At 41.8% G+C, this 20,531-nt stretch overlaps 1 protein-coding gene across 1 annotated transcript in view; it reads right to left on the bottom strand.

The window, feature by feature from the left end:
• LOC308337486 (adhesion G-protein coupled receptor G4-like) overlaps positions 1 to 20,531 on the bottom strand; it is a gene marked incomplete at both ends in the record, with an annotated part of 33,610 nt that overhangs the window by 4,739 nt on the left and 8,340 nt on the right. Inside the window, one exon of the mRNA XM_080795579.1 lies at positions 11,747 to 12,361. Coding sequence (XP_080651705.1) covers positions 11,747 to 12,361 — 615 coding nt within the window. The remainder of the gene's footprint in view (positions 1 to 11,746; positions 12,362 to 20,531) is intronic.

Raw genomic sequence — 20,531 nt, 5'->3', positions numbered from 1 at the left:
TCACTTATACCACACTTGAGGAATGTGGCGTCCCAACTCCTGAATCACTCTCTAAGAATACACGAATTCTCGCTCTTTGACAAGTGAGTCATGATGGAGCTGCACTCACTTTTTAGGAAAACAATAAAATACCGAATACTGCTGAAGTCCATCTTCTTTGATACAATATTCAAAGAGCACTGTTCCAGGAGTCTTAATGAGTAATGAGAAACTCAGAACACAGAGGTTGGGAGTTAGGTATGGTATTTGTACCTAAAGATGGCTGCGCTGTAGATATTAATTGTAAGTAATTATAAATGCAGTAAGCATTTGAAAAAGACGCATAAAACTTAGGAAAGGAGGGGGCTGCCTGGCTGGCTCAGTCAGTGGAGTGTGGGATTCCTCATCTCGGGGATGTGAGTCTGAGCCCTACATTGGGTGTAGAGATTATTTTTAAAAAATCTTAAGGGATCCCTGGGTGGCTCAGTTCATTAAGCATCCAACCCTTGGTTTCAGCTCAGGTCATGATCTCAGGGTCATGAGAGTCAGCCTCTCATAAGGTTCTGCACTCGGCAAGGAGTCTGCTTGAGATTCTCTCCTTCTCCCTCTCCCTCTCCCTGGTCCCCTCCTCCCACTCTCTCTCTCTCTCTCTCTCGCTCTCGCTCTCGCTCTCTGTAAAATAAATAAATAAATAAATAAATAAAATCTTTTAAAAAATAAAATATTTTTTTAAATTTATTTGACAGAGAAAGAGAGAGAGATCACAAGTAGGCAGAGAGGCAGGCAGAAAGGGAGGAGGAAGCAGGCCCCCCGCTGAGCAGGGAGCTTGATGTGGGGCTTGATCCCAGGACCCTGAGATCATGACTGAGCCGAAGGCAGAGGCTTAACCCACTGAGCCATCCTGGTGCCCCCAAAAATAAAATCTTAAAAAATACTTAGGAAAGAAAATACAAATGAGTTGAACAAAACTGCCAAGCAGGTAACATTTTAAGTACCAAGTATCTCTCAGAAAATAGTGCAATTTACATTGCCTCACTTGAACCCAAAGCCTGGATTTCTCTATTTCAGCAACCCTCCCATTGAATCTTTCAGGTGAGAGGTTTTCTCCAGAAGGATTAGTGTACCAAATTTCTCCTCTAATGTCTTTTATTTTTAAGATTTTGTTTATTTGACAGAGAGATAGAGAGCACAAGTAAGCAGAGCAGCAGGCAGAGGGAGAGGGAGGAGCAGGGTCCCCGCTGAGCAAGAAGCCAAACACGGGGCTCGATCCCAGGACCCTGGAATCATGACCTGAGCTGAAGGCAGAGGCTTAACCCACTGAGCCACCCAGGCACCCCTCCTCTAATGTCTTTATTCACAAAGACTCCAGTCTTCCTTAATTAAAATCGCAGAATCATAGAACTAACTCTTGGCGATTGTGTTCAATCCCTTCATTTAGAGGCTAGGCCCAGAGAGGTACAGTGCTGACAGGATGAGATTTCCACAGATGAAACATGTAGAGAAGTAAGACATTGTGTGCCAGAGTTTTAATTATCTAGCACCCATAAGTGCATGCCCTCAATTTATACAGAACCACCACAAACCTAGGAGAAAGAAGAGACTCTACCTAAAAAAAAAAGAAAGACAAACTTAGATAATAAAAGCCAAGTTCTGCAAGTGCTGAACAGCTCAAGAATAAGCAATCACCCAAAACTACGTGACATAAACCATAGAGGAGAGTATCACTGTGCTAAACTAAAACGTGAAGATTCCCTTGCAAGCCTGGGCATCGAAACGCAATGGGGATCCCAAATTACAGCCATGCCCTGAGACAACATCTGCCTTGAAGAGTCATCCATATCCCAGATAAAGTCAATCCAATCAAATGTCTATACTTTTTAACCAAGACTTATAGGAATTAAAGATTCTTTCAAACCCCAAGTCTGGCAATGAATTACGATGGTTTAGGAAACACATTCAATTGATACGGAAAAAGCATTTGACAAAATCCAAGGTACCTTCATGATAAAAATCCCTTGGCAAGTCGGAAACCGAGGGTACTTATGTCAATTTGATAAAGAACATCACCAAGAAACCTGCATTTAACATCAACTGGGGGAGCCTGGGTGGCTCCATCAGTTAGGCTGATTCTTGATTTTGGCTCAGATCATGATCTCAGGGTCCGGGGATTGAGCCCTATGTCAGGCTCTGAACTCAGTGGGGAATCTGCTTGAGATGCTCTCACTTCCTCTCCCTCTGCCCCTCCCCTCACTTGCGCACATGGTCTCTCCCCTCTCTCTCTCTCTCTCTCTCTCTCAAATAAATAAATAAATAAATAGATCTTTAAAAAAAAACCCCATAAAATCAACCATAATGGTGAAAGACTGAATGTCTTCCCTCCAAGACAGGAAGCAAAGCAAGAATGTCCACTCTAACCACTTTTAGTCAACATAGTACTAGAAGTCGGAGGCATTCCAGTAAGGAAAGAAAAAGAAATAAAAGACGGTGCAGTGGCCCTGGGCTGGCTCAGTCAGTAGAGCATGCAACTCTTGACCTCGGGATTGTGAGTTTGAGTCCCATATTGAGGGCAGAGTTTATTTAATAAAAAATTTAAAAAAATTTTTTAAGCATTGCAGATTACATGATTGTCCATGTAGAAAATCCCAAGTAATATTAAAAAAAGGAAAAAAAACCTCCTGAAACTTAGAAGTGAGTTCAGCGAGGTTAGAGGGTACAAAATTAGCACTAAACAAAGTGTTCTTCGACTTGACAACAAAAGAAAAATTGATAAATTCGACTTCACCAAAACTAAAAACTTTTGCTCCATGAAAGCCCATGTGAAAAGGCTTTTTAAGAGCAATCTGTAAACTAGGAGAAAATATTTGCAAAACATATATCCAATTAAGGACTAGAATATATAAAGACCTCTCAAGACTCAACAGTAAAATGAATGTAAATTTAAAAAACATAGGTGGGGCACCTGGGTGGCTAGTAGTTTAAGCACCTGCCTTCAGCTCAGGTCCTGATCCTGAGTCCTGGGATCAAGCCCCACAACAGGCTCCTTGCTCAGTGGGGAGTCTGCTTCTCCCTCTGCTACTCCCCCCGCTTGTGCTCTCTCTCTCTCTCTCTAATAAATAAATAAAATCTTTTTAAAAATGGGCAAAAGACACGAATAGTTCACTGAAGAGGATGTACAAATGGCAAATAATCATAGAAAAGGATGTTCAATGTCATTAGGCACCAAGGAAATGCCAATGAAAACCATAATGAAACCACACTACACACTTACCAGAATGGCTAAAACAAAAAGTAGTGGCAACACCAAATGCTGGCAAGGATGGGAGGAACTGGATCACTCATCCATCGCTGGTGGAAATATAAGAAGGTACAGCCACTTTGGAAAACAGCCTGAAAATTTTGTGCAAAACTAAGTGGGTGGGGTGCCTGGGTGGCTCAGTTGGTTAAGCGTCTGCCTTCTGCTCAGGTCATGGTCCCAGAGTCCTGGGATCAAGCCCTGAATTGAGCTCCCTGCTCAGCAGGGAGCCTGCTTCTCCCTCTCCAACTCTCCCTGCTTGTGTTCCCTCTCTCGGTGTGTCTCTCTCTGTCAAATAAATAAATAAAATCTTTAGAAATATAAAAAAATAAAGTTTAAAAAATCAAAATAAATGGGCAACTACCATACAGCTCAGCAATGGCACTCCTGGGCATTTATCCTGGAGAAATGAAAATTTGTGTTTACACAAAAACCTGTACACGGAGACTCATAACAGGGTGTGGGTGTTTTTAGGGGGAGGGAGTGGCTACAGCCAAAAATTGGAATCATTCCAAATGTCTTTCAGCACGTGAATGTTTAAACACACTGTGGTACATCCATACCATGGAACCTTGCTCCACAATGGAAAAGGACGACCTATGGATACATATAAGTTGGGCAGATCTCAAGGGGGGAATGATGCTGAGTGAAAAAAATTCAATGCCAAAAGGTTACGTACCATCTGATTTCATTTACTAACATTTTTGAAATGACAAACTCCTACAAATGGCAGACAGATTAGTGGTTGTCAAGGGTTAGCAATGTGGAGAGCCGAGGGAGGTGGAGAGAAAGGACAGGAGGGAGGTTGGTGTGTTCATGAAGGGCAATGAGGGGGATCCCTGAGATGTTGAAAGTGTCCACTACCTTGGCTATGTTGGTAGATGCACAAATCGACACAGGTGATAGAATTATACAGAACTTAATACACACACACACACACACACACACACACACACACACACACGAGTCCAAGTAGAACTAGGGAAATCTGAGTAAGATTGGTGAATTGTTATCAACACCAATATTCTGGTCATTACACCAACAACTTTGTGAGATGTTAGTCTTGGGGGAAACTGCGCAAATTGTACAAGGGATCCCCAGCCACATGTGAATCTACAATTCTCACAATTAAAAAAAGGCAAATGCAAAAACCCACATCATGCATGTACCTGAGTGATAACGAATGTCCATCCCTACTGGAGGGACCACAGAAACCATGGAGTCAGGCCTCCATCTTTGAAGTGCTTGCAAACGTGTTTTGCCACATTCATTCTGTTCCCGTTTGTGAACAAGTGATCATTTGCACAAATGATTTGCATGAGCTTTGCTATCTCTGTAGTTTAAAGTGGGGATAATCCATGCTAATTCACAGCGGCCTGTGGGCTTAATTGCCATTTGCTCCTTCACTCTAGACAAAATTGTATTATTGTAATCATTGGGAGCTGGAGAACAGAGGTATAGAGTCGCTGAATATTTATGAGGCATTTTGTTGCAGATGTACCTGCCAAGAGAATATTAAATAGAACATTTGCTAAGGTACCAAATTCTGCCTGTGATTTGGGTATATCACCTCATATTAAATCTTTGTGTTTTTCTAGCCTACATATTACATCTGGTTTTTTTCTTTCAATCACGGGTGTGTTTATTAGATTTGTGAGATAATAGTGACCAGGAACTGCCACAGACAGATCTGCCTGTGGGGTAGAAAAAATATGAAATGAGTATCTTTAAGATGGTGAGAAAAAAAAAATATATATATATATATTTCAAAATGGTGTCTGTATTCAGTTTCCAGGCAAGGACAGAAAAATGAATTCTGAGATAGGGAGAGAGACAGGCTAGAGCTTCCATCTCTGAATCTATAGGAGAATGTCACTCTGTGCATGGGAATACAAATAAGAAGGTTCGAGCAAACTACAAATAGCTCCTGCTTATCTTTTGTGATAAAAACAAGGATAGCGCAGAGAATTGATACACAAGGGCCAAACCAAATCGCCTTTTAGCTAGTAGAGCCCATGACCATGGAACCTTTCCTTTCAGAGCTGACAATTGCTTAGAGGGCTTCCTAGTGGGCCAAACAAAGGTCTTAGAAAGTGCATAAACTATATAATCGATTTCTGCATACTTGAAGAATGGTTAGTTTATAAAGTGATTCAAAGCCGCTGGAACATGAGATCAATTAATACCTCTTAGCAAATCAATACCTCCACAGATACAGGGACCCCGGGTTTTGATACAGTGCGGATTTCCCAGGATGGACTCGGCTCATGTTATTTCATTCTTTCCAAAGGTGATTTCTCCAATACGTATCTAGAAGTCATTTCATCTGCATATCTTTAGGAAGACTCTTCGTCTTCACACATCCTCAAGTCCGAACGAATCCTTCGTTGGGCCATGTGTCTGGGCTAACATGAGGCAATTATGCTAAACATACTTGGAGAGGAATTTGAGCTTGTGATCTGTCCCTAATGGTCACTTCAAGAATTTCCTGTCACCATCCATTCCTTTTCAAAATACGGCAGACTTTTGTCACAGCTAAAACCTGGAAACAACTTAAAAGTCTTCAAAGGGAGCTCGATGAATAAATTATAGGAGATCCCTACTCTGTCGTACTAATCAGCACCCCCCCAATAAGCCGGCAGCTCTATATTCTATATTTTCTGATATGGGAGTGCCTCCAAAATATATAATTAAATGGATAAAAAAGATGAAGACTATGAGCACATAATGATGATCCTAACTTTGAAAAAGAAAAACAAAGACTATATTCACATAAACCCAAGTTTTCAGTTGTTCCTGCAAAGATAAGTAAGAAATTGTTGAAAATTGTCACTTTTAGGGAGAGGACTTAGGGTAAGAGCAATACTGATGAGAAAGGAGGCTTTTAATTTCTATCTTTGGGCATTGCTCAAATTTTTTACCAGCCTATCTATTACTTTTACTTTAAAAAATAAATCCATTTTAATGAATAAAGTAATAAACTAGTAAAAATGGTGACAATTTAAATTGTAAAACTTCTATCTTTTGCCTTGAAATTCTACTCTTACAAACATGTCCTATGAAAGAGCAAACACACATATACCAAGACGTATGTACAAGGATATTTGTCACAGCATTATTTAAAACTATTAAAAAAAAAACCCTATAAAAAAACCTATTAAATGGGGCGCCTGGGTGGCTCAGTGGGTTAAAGCCTCTGCCTTCAGCTCAGGTCATGATCCCAGGGTCCTGAGATCGAGCCCCGCATTGGGCTCTCTGTTCAGCAGGGAGCCTGCTTCCCTTCCTCTCTCTCTCTCTCTGCCTGCCTGTCAGCCTACTTGTGATCTCTGTCTGTCAAATAAATAAATAAAATCTTAAAAAAAAACCTATTAAAAAAAACAACAACTTTAATGCCCATCAGTGGTGAGTTAAAGAAATCATAGCACATCTGTAAAATGGATATATGCAGCACTAAACATGCATGAGGTTGATCTAAATGTACTGATGTGTCCATGATAATATTAAGTTATAAAATACATCAACTGTAAAACATTCTGTATGTATGCATATATTATTTTGGTGTTGTTTTTTAATCTTGTATATTGCCTTTTTTTTAAGATTTTATTTATTTATTTGACAGACAGAGATCACAAGTAGGTAGAGAGACAGGCAGAGACAGAGAGGGGGAAGCAGGCTCCCTGCTGAGCAGAGAGCCCGATGTGGGGCTCGATCCCGGGACCCTGGGATCATGACTTGAGCTGAAGGCAGAGGTTTTAACCCACTGAGCCACCCAGGTGCCCCTTATTTTGTTTTTTTTTTTAGGACTATACACACAGGTGAACACTTGTTATAAAGCCATTTAAAAAAATCTAAAAGAACAGACACCTCTGTGGAGAGGTTTTACTTCATAGTTCATGCACTTTGTATTGTTTGAGTTTATAATAAACTCCATATAATAAACAACCATAATGTATTGCACTCGTGATTTTTTTTTAAGATTTTGTTTTTTGGGGGCGTCTGGGTGGCTCAGTGGGTTAAGCCTCTGCCTTCGGCTGAGGTCATGATCTCAGGGTCCTGGGATCGAGCCCCATATCGGGCTCTCTGCTCAGCAGGGAGCCAGCTTTCCCCCCTTTCTCTGCCTGTCTCTGCCTACTTGTGATCTCTCTCTCTCTCTCTCTCACTCTCTGTCAAATAAATAAAGAAAATCTTAAAAAAAAAAGATTTTTTTTTTTTGGCGGGCACCCAGGTGGCTCAGTCGGCTACGAGTCTGACTTTGGCTCAGGTCATGATCTCAGGGTCCTGGAATTGAGACCCTTCATTAAGATCCCCACACAGCATGGGGAGGGGGGGTTGCTTGTCCTTCTCTTGTTCCCTCTGCCCCTTCCCCCACTCATGAGTGCATGCTCTTTCTCTCTCTTTCAAACAAATAAATAAAATATTTTTTAAAAAGATATTTTTCGGGGCACCTGGGTGGCCAGTGGGTTAATCCTCTGCCTTCGGCTCAGGTCATGATCTCAGGGTCCTGGGATCCAGCCCCGCATCGGGCTCTCTGATCAGCAGGGAGCCTACTTCCCCCTCTCCCTCTGCCTGCCTCTCTGCCTGCTTGTGATCTCTGTGTCAAAAAAATAAATAAAATCTTTTAAAAAAAAGATCTTTTTCTTTTAAGTAGACTCCACGCCCAAAGTGAGGATTGAACTCACGAGCCTGAGATCAAGAGTGACATGCCCCCCTGACTGAGCTAGCCAGGCATCCCTAAAGGTTTTGTTTTTAAGTCATCTCTACACCCAATGTGTACACTGAACTTACAACCCTGAGTTCAAGAGTCCCATGCTCCACCAACTGAGACGCCAGGTTGCCCCCTGCATTTGTAATATGTAAAAATAAAGAAAAGATGCTTAAAAATACCTCCACAACTAAATCGCTAATGACTGGCAACTTTGCTGTGTTATTATTTATTACTGTGTTGTTTAAATATTCCTGAGACATCGCCAACTCTTGTGAATACTTGTTTATTAAATCCAGGTAGGGTTCATGGTTTTCAGCAAATGTTCCTCAAAAGCCTTATTCTCATGAATATATAAATATATACATATATAATTTATGGGTAAATAGATTTATTGAGATTTGTAACCTAGCAATGTGCTCATTAAAATTTATTCCTTAAAGGTCATAATCCTTCTATAGACCATAAATACCAATTTATTAGGCAAAAGCTGAGCTAGCTGTGTTGTAATCACTCATATTTATTCATGTAAGTGCCCCCTCTCCCCCAGATGTCACACGGCCAGGGCAGAGGTAGAAGAAACTCTATGGTGTTACAGCTCCTTCAGTGGTGAGCAGGCAGAAGTGAAAAGAGCACAAGCTTTGCAACCGGACAACTTATTTTGCTCAAATCCCAGCCCCACAGTTTATTTAATAGGTGACATTAAGCAGTTTTTCCTAACCTCTTTGAGCCTCTCTTTCCTCATCTATAAAATGCCTGGCACGCGGAAAGAACTTTGCCTTTTTAGTACACTTTCAAGCCTTTCAAGGGCTCTGCCCAACTATCGAGGCCATTCCGGACCTCAAGTTAGAAAGCCCTGGTCTAAGGTTTAGAAAGAACATCTGAAGACACCTGAAAAGTAAAAATAATATTTTCTACTCCTTTTCCGGGTTGTCATTTTAGGTTGTGCTTTCTTTTCCTTTTGTTTGTTTGTGCTGGAGTATTGGTGTATTATGCCTACCGGAACTCAATCAGACCAGAGGATAGGATGTTCGTTAAAGAGGGCACAAAAGACCAAAGTAAGTGAGGGCTGTCTCGCACTTTAACAACATCAGCTAGATTTAGTGATTTGCCAGCAAAGTGGTAGGAAAGGCCATGGCAATTCACTGGCCTGATTAGGTTTTCAAAGACTGCTGCTAAGCATAAGGATTTAATAGAGCCATACTTCCGGTTCTTTAGATCAAAGATTAAGTAACTTTAAACTGCTCTGGGTGAGCTGTTCAGGCTTAACCTACTAGTTCCTAGCTCCATTTTGTAATCAGAGCCAGCTAGCACTGCTCTCTTTTATTTTCAAGGCTTCAGAAAAGAGAAAAACCAAATGTCTCCAGGTAGTCACTCAAAGGAATAGCTTTCCTGCTTCTTTGCTTTAGTCTCATCTCAAAGAAACCCAGAAGCCCCCTGGAATGTGCCTCTGCCATTAATTCAAACTGCTGGTGAAAATACATCCCCGAAGTCTGTGAGAACTTATTAGGTGTGGATCTAACCCCCATTCCCTCCATATCACCCCCAATCCCTAAGAATTGTGAATAAAACCTAAGAATGAGGAAATGAGGGGGAAAAAATCTCATCCTCTGTTATCACTGACTTTACCCACGCTCAGGACCACTGCTGCCGAGGTTGGAAAAGATTGGATTTGAGGGGAGAACAGGGTTGGACAGAGAAAACCAATCATATATTCTCTTGTTGAAATCAGAAAGAAGGAGAAAAATATATGTGTCGTTCCAAGCAGCCGTTCCAAGAACGGAGTTCCAAGAACTCCATCCCAAAAAGTTCCTAACTTTCATTGCTCATGAAAGAAAAATGAATTGGTTTATAAATCCCATTCCTTGCTAAAAGGAACCAGGACTCTTTGGTAAAAATGGTTGATTCTTGAACTGAGCAGAGAAAGTACAAGATGAGCCTATAACATCTTGTGCTAAAAGTAAGGAAGTACTCAAAAAATGATGGGAACGTGTCAAAAGGACACAAGAGCCAGATGGAAGGACTCCCACTGGCCCAAACTGGGCCAATTTGAGCATCAAAGTAAAGGATAGCAACAGATTGTAACCATTGAATAAGGTAAGAATCCATGAGTTCATGCTGGTACAGATACATAACAACTGAAGGAATATCAAAGTAAATGTGGAAGAAGAAAACACTCTTCCTTGCAATAGAATACTACCTAATAAATGTTGAAAAATGACAGTTTTAAAAATCAATGTTTTGTGACTATTGTATAAGCCATTGAGGCAAGCATCTTCGATAGATGTAAAACTACTGGGTGAAAGTTTGCTAACAGGGGCGCCTGGGTGGCTCAGCTGCTTGTGCATCTGCCTTCCGTTCTGATCATGATCCCAGATTCCTGGGATCGAGTCCCACATTGGGCTCCTTGCTCAGCGGGGAGCCTGCTTCTCCCTTTGCCTGCTGTTCCCCATGCTTGTGCTCGCTCTCTCTGACAAATAAATAAAACCTTTTTAAAGAAAGTTTGAGAAGAACAGGATATTTACATAGCCTCCAAATAACTCCCCCCAAATTAGTTTTTTTTTTAAAGATTTATTTATTTGAGGGGGGACAAGGCAGAGGGAGAGAGTCCTCAAGCAGACTCCCCATTGAGTGCAGAGCCCGATCCCACGACCCATGAGCTCCTGACCTGAGCGGAAACTAAGAGTCAGACCCTTAACCGACTGAGCCACCCAGGGGCCCTTTCCCAGAAATTGGTTATTAATTACAGAGGGAAAAATAGTAACAGTGGAGAAATCTAGAAAAATAGCTATAAAAGAAATTAGTAGGACAATTGGTTAAATTTGAATATTGACGATGGATTAAATACTGATATTATGTCAAGGTACAGCAGTAAGAGAATGTCCTTATTCTAAGGAAATACACACTGAGCTATTTAGGGGTAATGAGGCACTATGTCCACAACTTATTCTTAAAGGATTAAGAAACAGATTGTGTGTGTGTGTGTGTGTGTGTGTGTGTGTGTGTGTGTGTGTATAGGGAGGAGGAAAGAGAGAGAGAAGAAGAAGAATAAAATCCGGGGAAACAAAGTAACAATCAGTGAATCTGGGTAAAAAACTTGTATAAATTCCTTGTCCTGTTGTAATTTTCTGCAAGTTTTAAGTGATATCAAAACAAAAGACAAAACACAAAGAGAAAGAAAATAGTCTTTGCTCTACGTTAAAAAGCAGATGAGGGGTGCCTGGGTGGCTCAGTGGGTTGAGCCTCTGCCTTCAGCTCAGGTCGTGGTCTCGGGGTCCTGGGATCGAGCCCCGCGTCGGGCTCTCTGCTCAGCGGGGAGCCTGCTTTCCCCCCTCTCTGCCTGCCTCTCTGCCTACTTGTGATCTCTGTCAAATGAATAAAATCTTTAGGGGCGCCTGGGTGGCTCAGTGGGTTAAAGCCTCTGCCTTTGGCTCAGGTCATGATCCCAGGGTCCTGGGATCGAGCCCCACATCCGGCTCTCTGCTCAGCAGGGAGCCTGCTTCCTCCTCTCTCTCTGCCTGTCTCTCTGCCTACTTGTGATCTCTGTCTGTCAAATAAATAAATACAAATCTTTAAAAATAAATAAATAAATAAATAAATAAAATCTTAAAAAAAAAAAAAAAGCAGATGAAAAAACTGGCAACCTTGGGCCCCTCTGAAGAAGACAGAGCCTTGGCCCAGAGTGGGTTATCCAGACTAGCGAACAGAAGACTGACCCTTGCCAAAGAGGATAGTCAACCCTTGCCAAGGAGGATAGTTCAGAAGTTACTCACAGCAGCGCAGTCTCGTGTCAACAGTTGGGGTGATCTCGTTGATGAGCCAAACATCTTCTTCCCAGCTAACCACGTTTCCACTCACGCACTTTAGAAACTCCTCATTTTCCAGGATGTGGTCCCAGAGCTGAAAGTAGTACAAGCTGCCAGTGAAGCCAGGCCGGGCCCTTCCTACCTGGCTGTCCCAGTTCGTAAGAAAATGTCCTAGGATCAGAGTCCCGTTAGGTGTCAGGCTTTGTGGTTGATCCATCATTACCAGTATCCTTTCTGTATTCAGGAAGAGCTCTAATCTGCCCTTCACACCATCCCATACCAAGCATACTGTATGCCATTGAAAGGGAGTCAGGGAGTAACGGATATAAAAGGTCTTGCCCAAGTTGTATAGTATTAGCTGCTGATGGTCTCCTCCAAGTCCAAGATCTATGGCCTCTCTGCCCAGGAAGGCATTATTAGCAATATAGGAGAAGGCCATCCAATCACTTAACTTGTCCTCCACGAACACCAGGTCAATGCATGCTGTGAGTCGACTGAGTTCAGGAACCGTGTTGGCCAGGCTCACATACGTGTCAGCTCTTCCATAAAAATCCAGTCTTTTTCCTTTTAGGGAAAGTGCCTCTGCCCAAATTTGGGGAAGGGGAAAGAGAAAGCAAATGAAATTTTGATAACAAAAATTCAATTGTATCTTCTTTAGCCACATAGTCAATCCCAGATTACACAATGCTATTTATTATGAGTCAATATGGGTGCAAAACAAAACAAAACAAAACAAAAAAACCCAACCCCAAATAGTGGATATACACAAATCATCTCTATTTGACACTGGCATGTGACATTTTCGGGCAGAAGAGTCTCTTCCTAATTATATTTTGCCTGGGCTAATATGAAAAGTCAGATTAGTGCTCCCAGAGCACACACCAGCTGGACAGTGTAGGGGGGCAGCTAGAAGTATTTAGCTAAGTTGGCAGAGAGGCGGCCAAAGAAAAGGCAGCTTGGATTTAAAAATCTGCTGCACATAATCTTCACTCGTGTAATCAAAAGATAGCTATTTCCATCTACCTAACTGCCTTATTATATTCATGGTGCAACAGCAATTTATTTCTCCAATGCCTTTTCCGGAGCCAAATTACCTGATTTATTCGGTCTCTGGAGACCGCTTCTCACTGAAGGCTCCGACAGAGGCCTGGAGGATGACCAGTTGGACAATACTGAAGCTACAAGGCTTCTGTTTGTCCTCAGGAATGGGAGAAATGGCACTGCCCTGAGTGTACCCCGACTCCTTCCTTCCGTCTCCTCACCAAGGGGCCTGCATATCTTTTAGAGGTTTCTGGTGGGGGGCGCCCGCGAGGCTCAGTTGGGTGAGTGTCTGACTGTTGATTTCGGCTCAGGTCGGGTTCTCAGGGTCCTGGGATTGAGCCCCACGTCAGGCTCCCCACTCAGCAGGGAATCTGTTGGTTTCTCTCTCCCTTTGCCCCTCCCCCTGCTCTCTCTCTCTGTCTCTGAAATAAACAAATCTTTTTTTAATAAAAGGTTTCAGGTGGCCATGGACCCAGTTACCACTGGCTCTGGAGTCAAAGAACCTGAGTTGGAATCTCAGGTCTGATGTTCATCTGCTGTGTAACTTTGAGCAAGGACCTTAACCTCCTGATGCCTCAACCTTTGCTTCAGTAAAATAGGGATTCCAGACCACAATATGTAACACAACTCAGGGAGCCACCATTTACATTATAATCTATGCCAGATAATAGCCTTATCTACTGACCATACAAAACTGTTTGAAAGTTAAGGGCAATGATGCCTGCAAAGCCCTCTCGAACATTGTTGAAGAACATGGCCATCTGCCATCACCTGGGTCAGCTCACCGTCCTGGAGTCCCAGGATCGAGCCCCACATCGGGCTCGCTGCTCAGCAGGGAGTCTGCTACCCCCTCTGCTCCTTACCCTGCTCATGCTCGCTCTCTGTTGCTCTCCCTCGCTCTCAAATAAATAAATGAAGTCTTAAGAAAAAAAGAATATGTCTATCAGTACAGTCATTTGGTGGGCAATTTGGCAATATCTACAAAAATTTTAATTGAGTGTGCCCTTTGCTTCCTAGGAAGCTATTGGTGAATCATGATACTATCACCGTGACAAAGCTCGCACCCCAGGACCCGAGGCAAATAGCTGAGAACTGCCCAACATCCACCTAATTCCAGTCCCAGCGCAGCCCAAGACAAATCTAAAAGCGCTTTATGGCAGAATGGAATTCCAACCTCTCTCTAAATTAGGGCTGTGACCTTGGGACCAGCACTCTAAAACTGACAGCCAGAACGGCACACTAGAGGGGCTGACCAGAAGTGACCACTTCCCTGCTTCGGAGAGACGGCCCCAGGTGCGAGCTTCTAGATATTCTCTAGCTCTACACTATTGTCTCCCTCCATTCCTGCACTGCGTGTCTTTCAAAGGCAAGCAAGTGCATGCCTGCCTGTGCACATATGCATGCGTGTGCGCTCGCACCCCACTCCCTGTGCGGGAGCCCCTGCCATCCACCTGCCGGGGAGCTATTTCTGAACTGTCCATGGTGGGTGAGCAAACGTTTATTTCTGTCCCTGGCTTATGTGATTATATTATCTTACCATATTTCATGTGGCTAATAAATCAAAAGGTAACCCTACAAGGTGATAATCACTAAGAAACCCAATATCGATTATGGTTGGCCAACTGCATTTCTGCTCAGCCCTCCAATATGACGTCAAACACAACGTTTAAGAACGGGTTTTATGGTGAGTGTAAATCTCCAGGGCTTATTTGTCCCTTAAAAGAGAATATACCATAATCCCCTATTGTCTACAGGGCTTCTCCTCTCTGCAATACATGAATACAAAGCCAGTTGCCATAGGACACAAGCAAGCAACTTACTAAATCAGAAATACAAAAAGATGGCCTCTTCCTACTTTTAAAAAACAAGCTACAATGAGATACTATTTTTCTGTTTTGAAATGATAGCCTTTTAGGCTGAGAATACCCAGCATTGACGAGCTTGTGAGGAAACAAATCATTTTATTTATTTTTTGCATATCTTTTTTTTTAACTTATAATGTATTATTTGGCCCAGGGGAACAGATCTGTGAACAGATCTGTGAATAGGCTTACACATTTCACAGCACTCACCACAGCACATACCCTCCCCAATGCCCATAACCCAGCTACCCTCTCCCTACCCCCCCACCCCCTAGCAACCCTCAGTTTGTTTTAAGAGATTAAGAATCTCTTAAGGTTTGTCTTCCTCCCGATCTGATCTTTCATTTTTTCCTTCCCTACCTCCCACAACACCCCCCACCTCTCAAATTCCTCATATCAGAGAGATCATATGACAATTGTCTTTCTCTGATTGACTTATTTCGCTCGGCATAATACCCTCTAGTTCCATCCCCATTGTCGCAAATGACAAGATTTCATTTCTTTTGAGGACTGCAGAGTATTCCATTGTGTATATATACCACCTCTTCTTTATCCATTCATCTGTTGATGGACATCTAGGTTCTTCCCATAGTTTGGCTATTGTGGACATTGCTGCTATAAACATTCGGGTGCACGTGCCCCTTCAGATCTCTACATTTGTATCTTTAGGGTAAATACCCAGTAGTATGAATGCTGGGTAGTAGGGTCGGTCTATTTTCAACTTTTTGAGGAACCTCCATGCTGTTTTCCAGAGTGGCTGCACTAGCTTGCATTCCCACCAACAGTGTCGGAGGGTTCCCCTTCCTCTGCATCCTCGCCAACGTCTGTTGAAACAAGTCATTCTAATACACTGTTGGTGGGAGCACCAATTAATACAGTCCTTTTTTAAAAGTTTATTTATTTACTTTTTAGTACTCTCTACACCCCACTCAGGACTGTAACTTGCAACCCCGAGATCAAGAATCACACGCTCCACCTGCTGAGCCTGCCAGGGACCCCAGTAGTCTTTTTATCTGAAGGGCAACCTGTCAGTATCTATGAACATTTCCATTGTGTATGGCTGTGTGTATACTTTTGACCCAACAATTCCATTTATATCCATTTATCCCAGACAAATATACATGTATACAAAGATGCAAGTACAAGGATATTTATTGCAGTATTGTTTGTAATGGAGAAAAAGTAAGAAGATCTTTATGTCTATCCGTAAGTGACTAGCTAATCAATTGTTACCTCTATATAATGGAGAATTAAAACAAATATGGTAGATCTATACAGTCATGGAGAGATTCCCAGGGCTTCATACTCCATGAAATGGGGGTTGCATAAGTGTAGATACAGTATTATCCTACTTTTTAAAATAAGAGAAAAATGTGTGCATTAGCATAGCATAGAAAAAATCTGGAAGAATGCACATCGAGCAGTTAAGAATGAGTATCTTTAGGGGTGCCTGGGTGGCTCAGTCAGTTAAGTGTCTGCTTTCGGCTCAGGTCATGATCCCAGGGTCGTGGGATCGAGTCTTACACTGGACTCCTTGCCAAGCAAGGAGCCTGCTTCTCTTTCTGACTGCTGGTCCCCCAACTTGTCTGCTCTATCTCCTTCTGTCTTTGACAAATTAATAAATAAAATCTTTTTTTAAAAAATGAATATCTTCAGATGTGAGATTTAGGGGGACTTTTGCTTTCTGTGCTATTTATTTCAGTAATTTTTATACTTTTTATGCAATCATATGTCAAATTTAAAATCAGAAAAATAGGGGTGCCTCAGTGGCTCAGTGGGTTGAGCCTCTGCCTTCGGCTCAGGTCATGATCCCAGGGTCCTGGGATCGAGCCCCAAGTCGGGCTCTCTGCTCGGCAGGGAGCCTGTTTCCCCCTCTCTCTGCCTGCGCCTACTTGTGATCTCTCTCTCTCTCTCTCTCTCTCTCTCTGTCAAATAAATAAATAAAATCTTAAAAAAAAATAAAATCAGAAAAATAAAGATGGATGGATGGATAGATGGATGGACAGAACCACTTGGGGCCATCCTTGAGATTCTTCAGGCAGAGCTAAGTCCTACTTAGATATCAGCAGAAGCGTAGTGTAGTGGAATCCAAAAACGCACTTTTGAGTCCCAGTTCTGTCCCTTATTAGCTGCATCGACATGGACAATTAATGCACGAGAAAGCTTTGAGGACAGCGGCACATAGTGAGCGCTATGCGAGTGTGCACCAAACCCACGTCATTTCTCTGTGTCTCCTTCCTCCATGGTTAAGATAGGAATACTAATTAGTTTCCTGGCGGGGCCGTCACGAAGGATGATGCAGTAATGTAACTGCCATTTATGTTATGTATGTGAAATGTTTATAAACTGTGAAGCCCCAGGTAAACGTCAGCTGCTATGTTTGCCACTGTCATGATTAGAAGACTCTTTCTTCTCCCACAACCTCTTTTGTACCCTTACACAGCCAAGCACATCTGCACGGAGCCCTGCTGTAGCCCCCCCCCACCCCACCCCCGACCCGGGCTCCCAGCAAGGGCTCAGAGGAGGCCAGGCTGCAACGAGGTGGGGGCAAAGGCTTTGCCCTTCTGTTTGGCCAGGCAAGCAGCTTTCTCTGCTGGGCCTCTCCAGGGCCTGCTTCGAAGGCCACTTGTGTCTTTGCATATGATTTAACTATCCATTGCAGATGTCTGCTTGGACACTGCCATCTGTTTCCTGGCAATTTTCAAGTCCAAATTGCATGATTGCTCCCCTGAAGCGTGTTCTCTCTTCATTTGGCTCCTCTGTGTCTCCTCGCCTCTATCCTGTTTCCTTTTATTTTAAATTACATTTATTGTTGTCCGTGCTTTCAAAAAAAGGTGTTTCGCCCATTATAAAAGTGATACTGTACCTGCTTTCTTAAAAGAAAACATGGCAAGCATTAGAAAAGTAAAAAGATGAGAACAAAGTCAGCCGGAGTCCCACCACCCAGAGACAACATTTTGGTAAATTTTCTTTGGCGTTTCTTTTCTTCCGGGTACAGGTTTTGTTTGTTTCTATGTGGCCAAGATCACATTGCATGGAAAGCTTGGTACCCTGCTTTTCTCACTTAACAAGGTGACCGAAGTGTTTTTCCATGTTTGGAAAACCTTATCATAAGCCTCATACAAATGGCTATGTTACAGCCCTTGGAGTCCCAGGCACCATTTTATTTGTACTGTTTCACATAACACAAAATTCGCCATTTTACTCTTTTTAAGGTGTGCAATTCATTGGCATTTAGTACATTCATGATGGTATCTGACCATCATATTATCTAGTTCCAGAACATTTTCATTATCCCAAAAGGAAACCCCATATCCATTAAGCAGTCATGGCCCTTTCCCCCCTTCCTCCCACTGACAACCACTAATCTACTTTTCTGTTTGTATGGATTTGACTATCCTAGACATTTCATATAAATGGTAACATACAAGTGACCTTTTGTTTCTAGTTTCTTTCACTTCGCATAATGTTTCCAAATTCATCCATGTTTTAGCATGCATCGGTAGATCGTTATTTTTTTTAAGATCTTCTTTTTAAGCCATCTCTCTACCCAACATGGGGCTTAAACTCACAACCCTGAAATCCAGTCGCATGCTCTACCAACTGAACCAGGCAGACATCCCAGTACATCATTATTTTTAATGGCTGAATGATATTCCATTGTATGGATATGCTACATTTTATTTACTGATTTATCTGTTAATGGACACATTAATGGTTTTTTCCCCACCTTTTAGTTATTATGGACAGTGTTGTTGTGGACATTCATGACATTTGTTCAATTTGAACATGCTTTCATTTCTTTGGGCTATATATCCAGGATGGGTCATTTAGTAATTTTATGTTTAACTTACTGAGTAACAGCCACTGTTTTCCGCAGCAGCCATTCAACATTCTCACCACCAGTTTATAAGGGTTCCAATTTCTCTACCTCTTCACTAGCACTTGTGGTTTTCCATTTTTTTAATTAGTATTATAACCATTGCAGAGGGTGCAGAGCGGTATCTCATCATGGTTTTGATTTGCATTTCGCTAATGAGTAATGACATTGAGCATATTTTCATGTGCTTGTTGACCATCTGCCTATCTTCTTTGGAGAAATGTCTATTCAAATCCTTTACCCATTTTTAAATTATGCTATTCCTGTTTTTGTTGTTGAGTTGTAAGCACTCTTTATATATTCTAGATACTAGAACCTTATGAGATATGTGACCTGAAAATACTTTCTCCCCTTCTCTAGGCTGTCTCTTCACTGTCTTGATGGTGTCCTGTGATACACACATCTTTAATCTTGATGAAATCCAATTGATCTGTTTTTTTTTTTTCTTTTGCTGCTCATTCTTTTGGTGTCAGTTCTAAGACTCCTTTGCCAAATCCAAGGTCATCCAAGCCCAAAGGTCATCCAAGGCCAAATCCGAGCCCATGTCTGTGCTTTCTTCTAATTTCTATAGTGGTAGTTCTTACATTTAGGAATTTCATCCATTTTGAGTTAATTTTTGTACATGGTGTGAAGACCGGAGTCCAACTTCATTCTTTTTATGTGTTTATGTGTATACACATGTATACATGTGTACATGGATATGTATTTACACATCCGGCTGGGCCAGCACCATTTGTTGAAGCGATTATTTTTCCCCATTGAATGTTCTTGGCACTCTTATGGAAAATTAATTGACCATATGTATATGCATGGGTTTCTTCCTGGACTCTCAATTCTGTTCCATTAATCTATATCTGTCCCTATGCCAATAACACAGTTTTGATTACCATAGCTTTTCAGTTAGCATTGAAATCTAGATGTATGGTTTCTCCAACTTTGTTCTTTTTCAAGATTGTTTTGGCTATTCAGGGCCCCTTGCAATTCCATATGAATTGCACAATCAGCTTTTACATATCTGTAAAAAAAAAAAAAAAAGCCAGGGGCGCCTGGGTGGCTCAGTGGGTTAAGCCTCTGCCTTTGGCTCAGGTCATGATCTCAGGATCCTGGGATCAAGCCCCGCATCGGGATCTCTGCTCAGCAGGGAGCCTGCTTCCACTCCCCACCCGCGGACCTCCCCCCCCCCCCGCCTCTCTGCCTGCTTGTGATCTCTCTCTGTGTCAAATAAATAAATAAAATATTTAAAGGGGAAAAAAAGCCATTGGATTTTGATATGGCTTGCATTGAATTTGGAAATCTCTTTGGGGGAATATTGACATATTAATATTATATCTTGTTATCTTTTATTAAATCCGTGAACATGGGATCTTTTCCATTTACTTAGGTCTTTTTTAATTTCTTTCAGCAATGTTTGTAATTTGAGTGTAGAAGTCTTTCAACTACTTGGTTAAATTTATTCCTAGGTATTTTACTCTTTTAGATGCTTTTGTAAATAAAATTGTTTTCTTAAACTTTATTTCAGATTGCTCATTGCCGGCGCATAGAAATACCACTGATTTTTTGTGTTGATCTTATATCTCGCAGCTTTGCTGAATGTGTTTATTAACTTAAATATATTTTTTGTGGATTCTTTAGGATGTTCTATTTGTAAGATCATATCGTCTACAAATAGACATAGTATTATTTTTTCTTTCCCGTTTGGATGACTTTTATATCTATTTCATGCCCAAATGCTCTCGCTAGAACTTCCAGTGTAATGTTGAATGCAAGTAGGGAACCTGGGCAGTCTGATCTCGTGTCTGATCATAGGGGAAAGCTTTCAGTTTTTCACCATGAAGTATAATGTTTACTGTGAGTTCTTCATAGATGCTTTTTTTTTTAAGATTTTTTATTTATTTATTTGACAGACAGAGATCACAAGTAGGCAGAGAGGCAGGCAGAGAGAGAGGGAGAAGCAGGCTCCTCACTGAGC

The sequence above is a fragment of the Martes martes genome (assembly GCF_963455335.1).
Source record: "Martes martes genome assembly, chromosome: X".
Classification (NCBI taxonomy): Eukaryota; Metazoa; Chordata; class Mammalia; order Carnivora; family Mustelidae; genus Martes; species Martes martes.
Note: the sequence above shows the minus strand (reverse complement) of the source record. Positions and strands in the feature narration are given on the sequence as shown.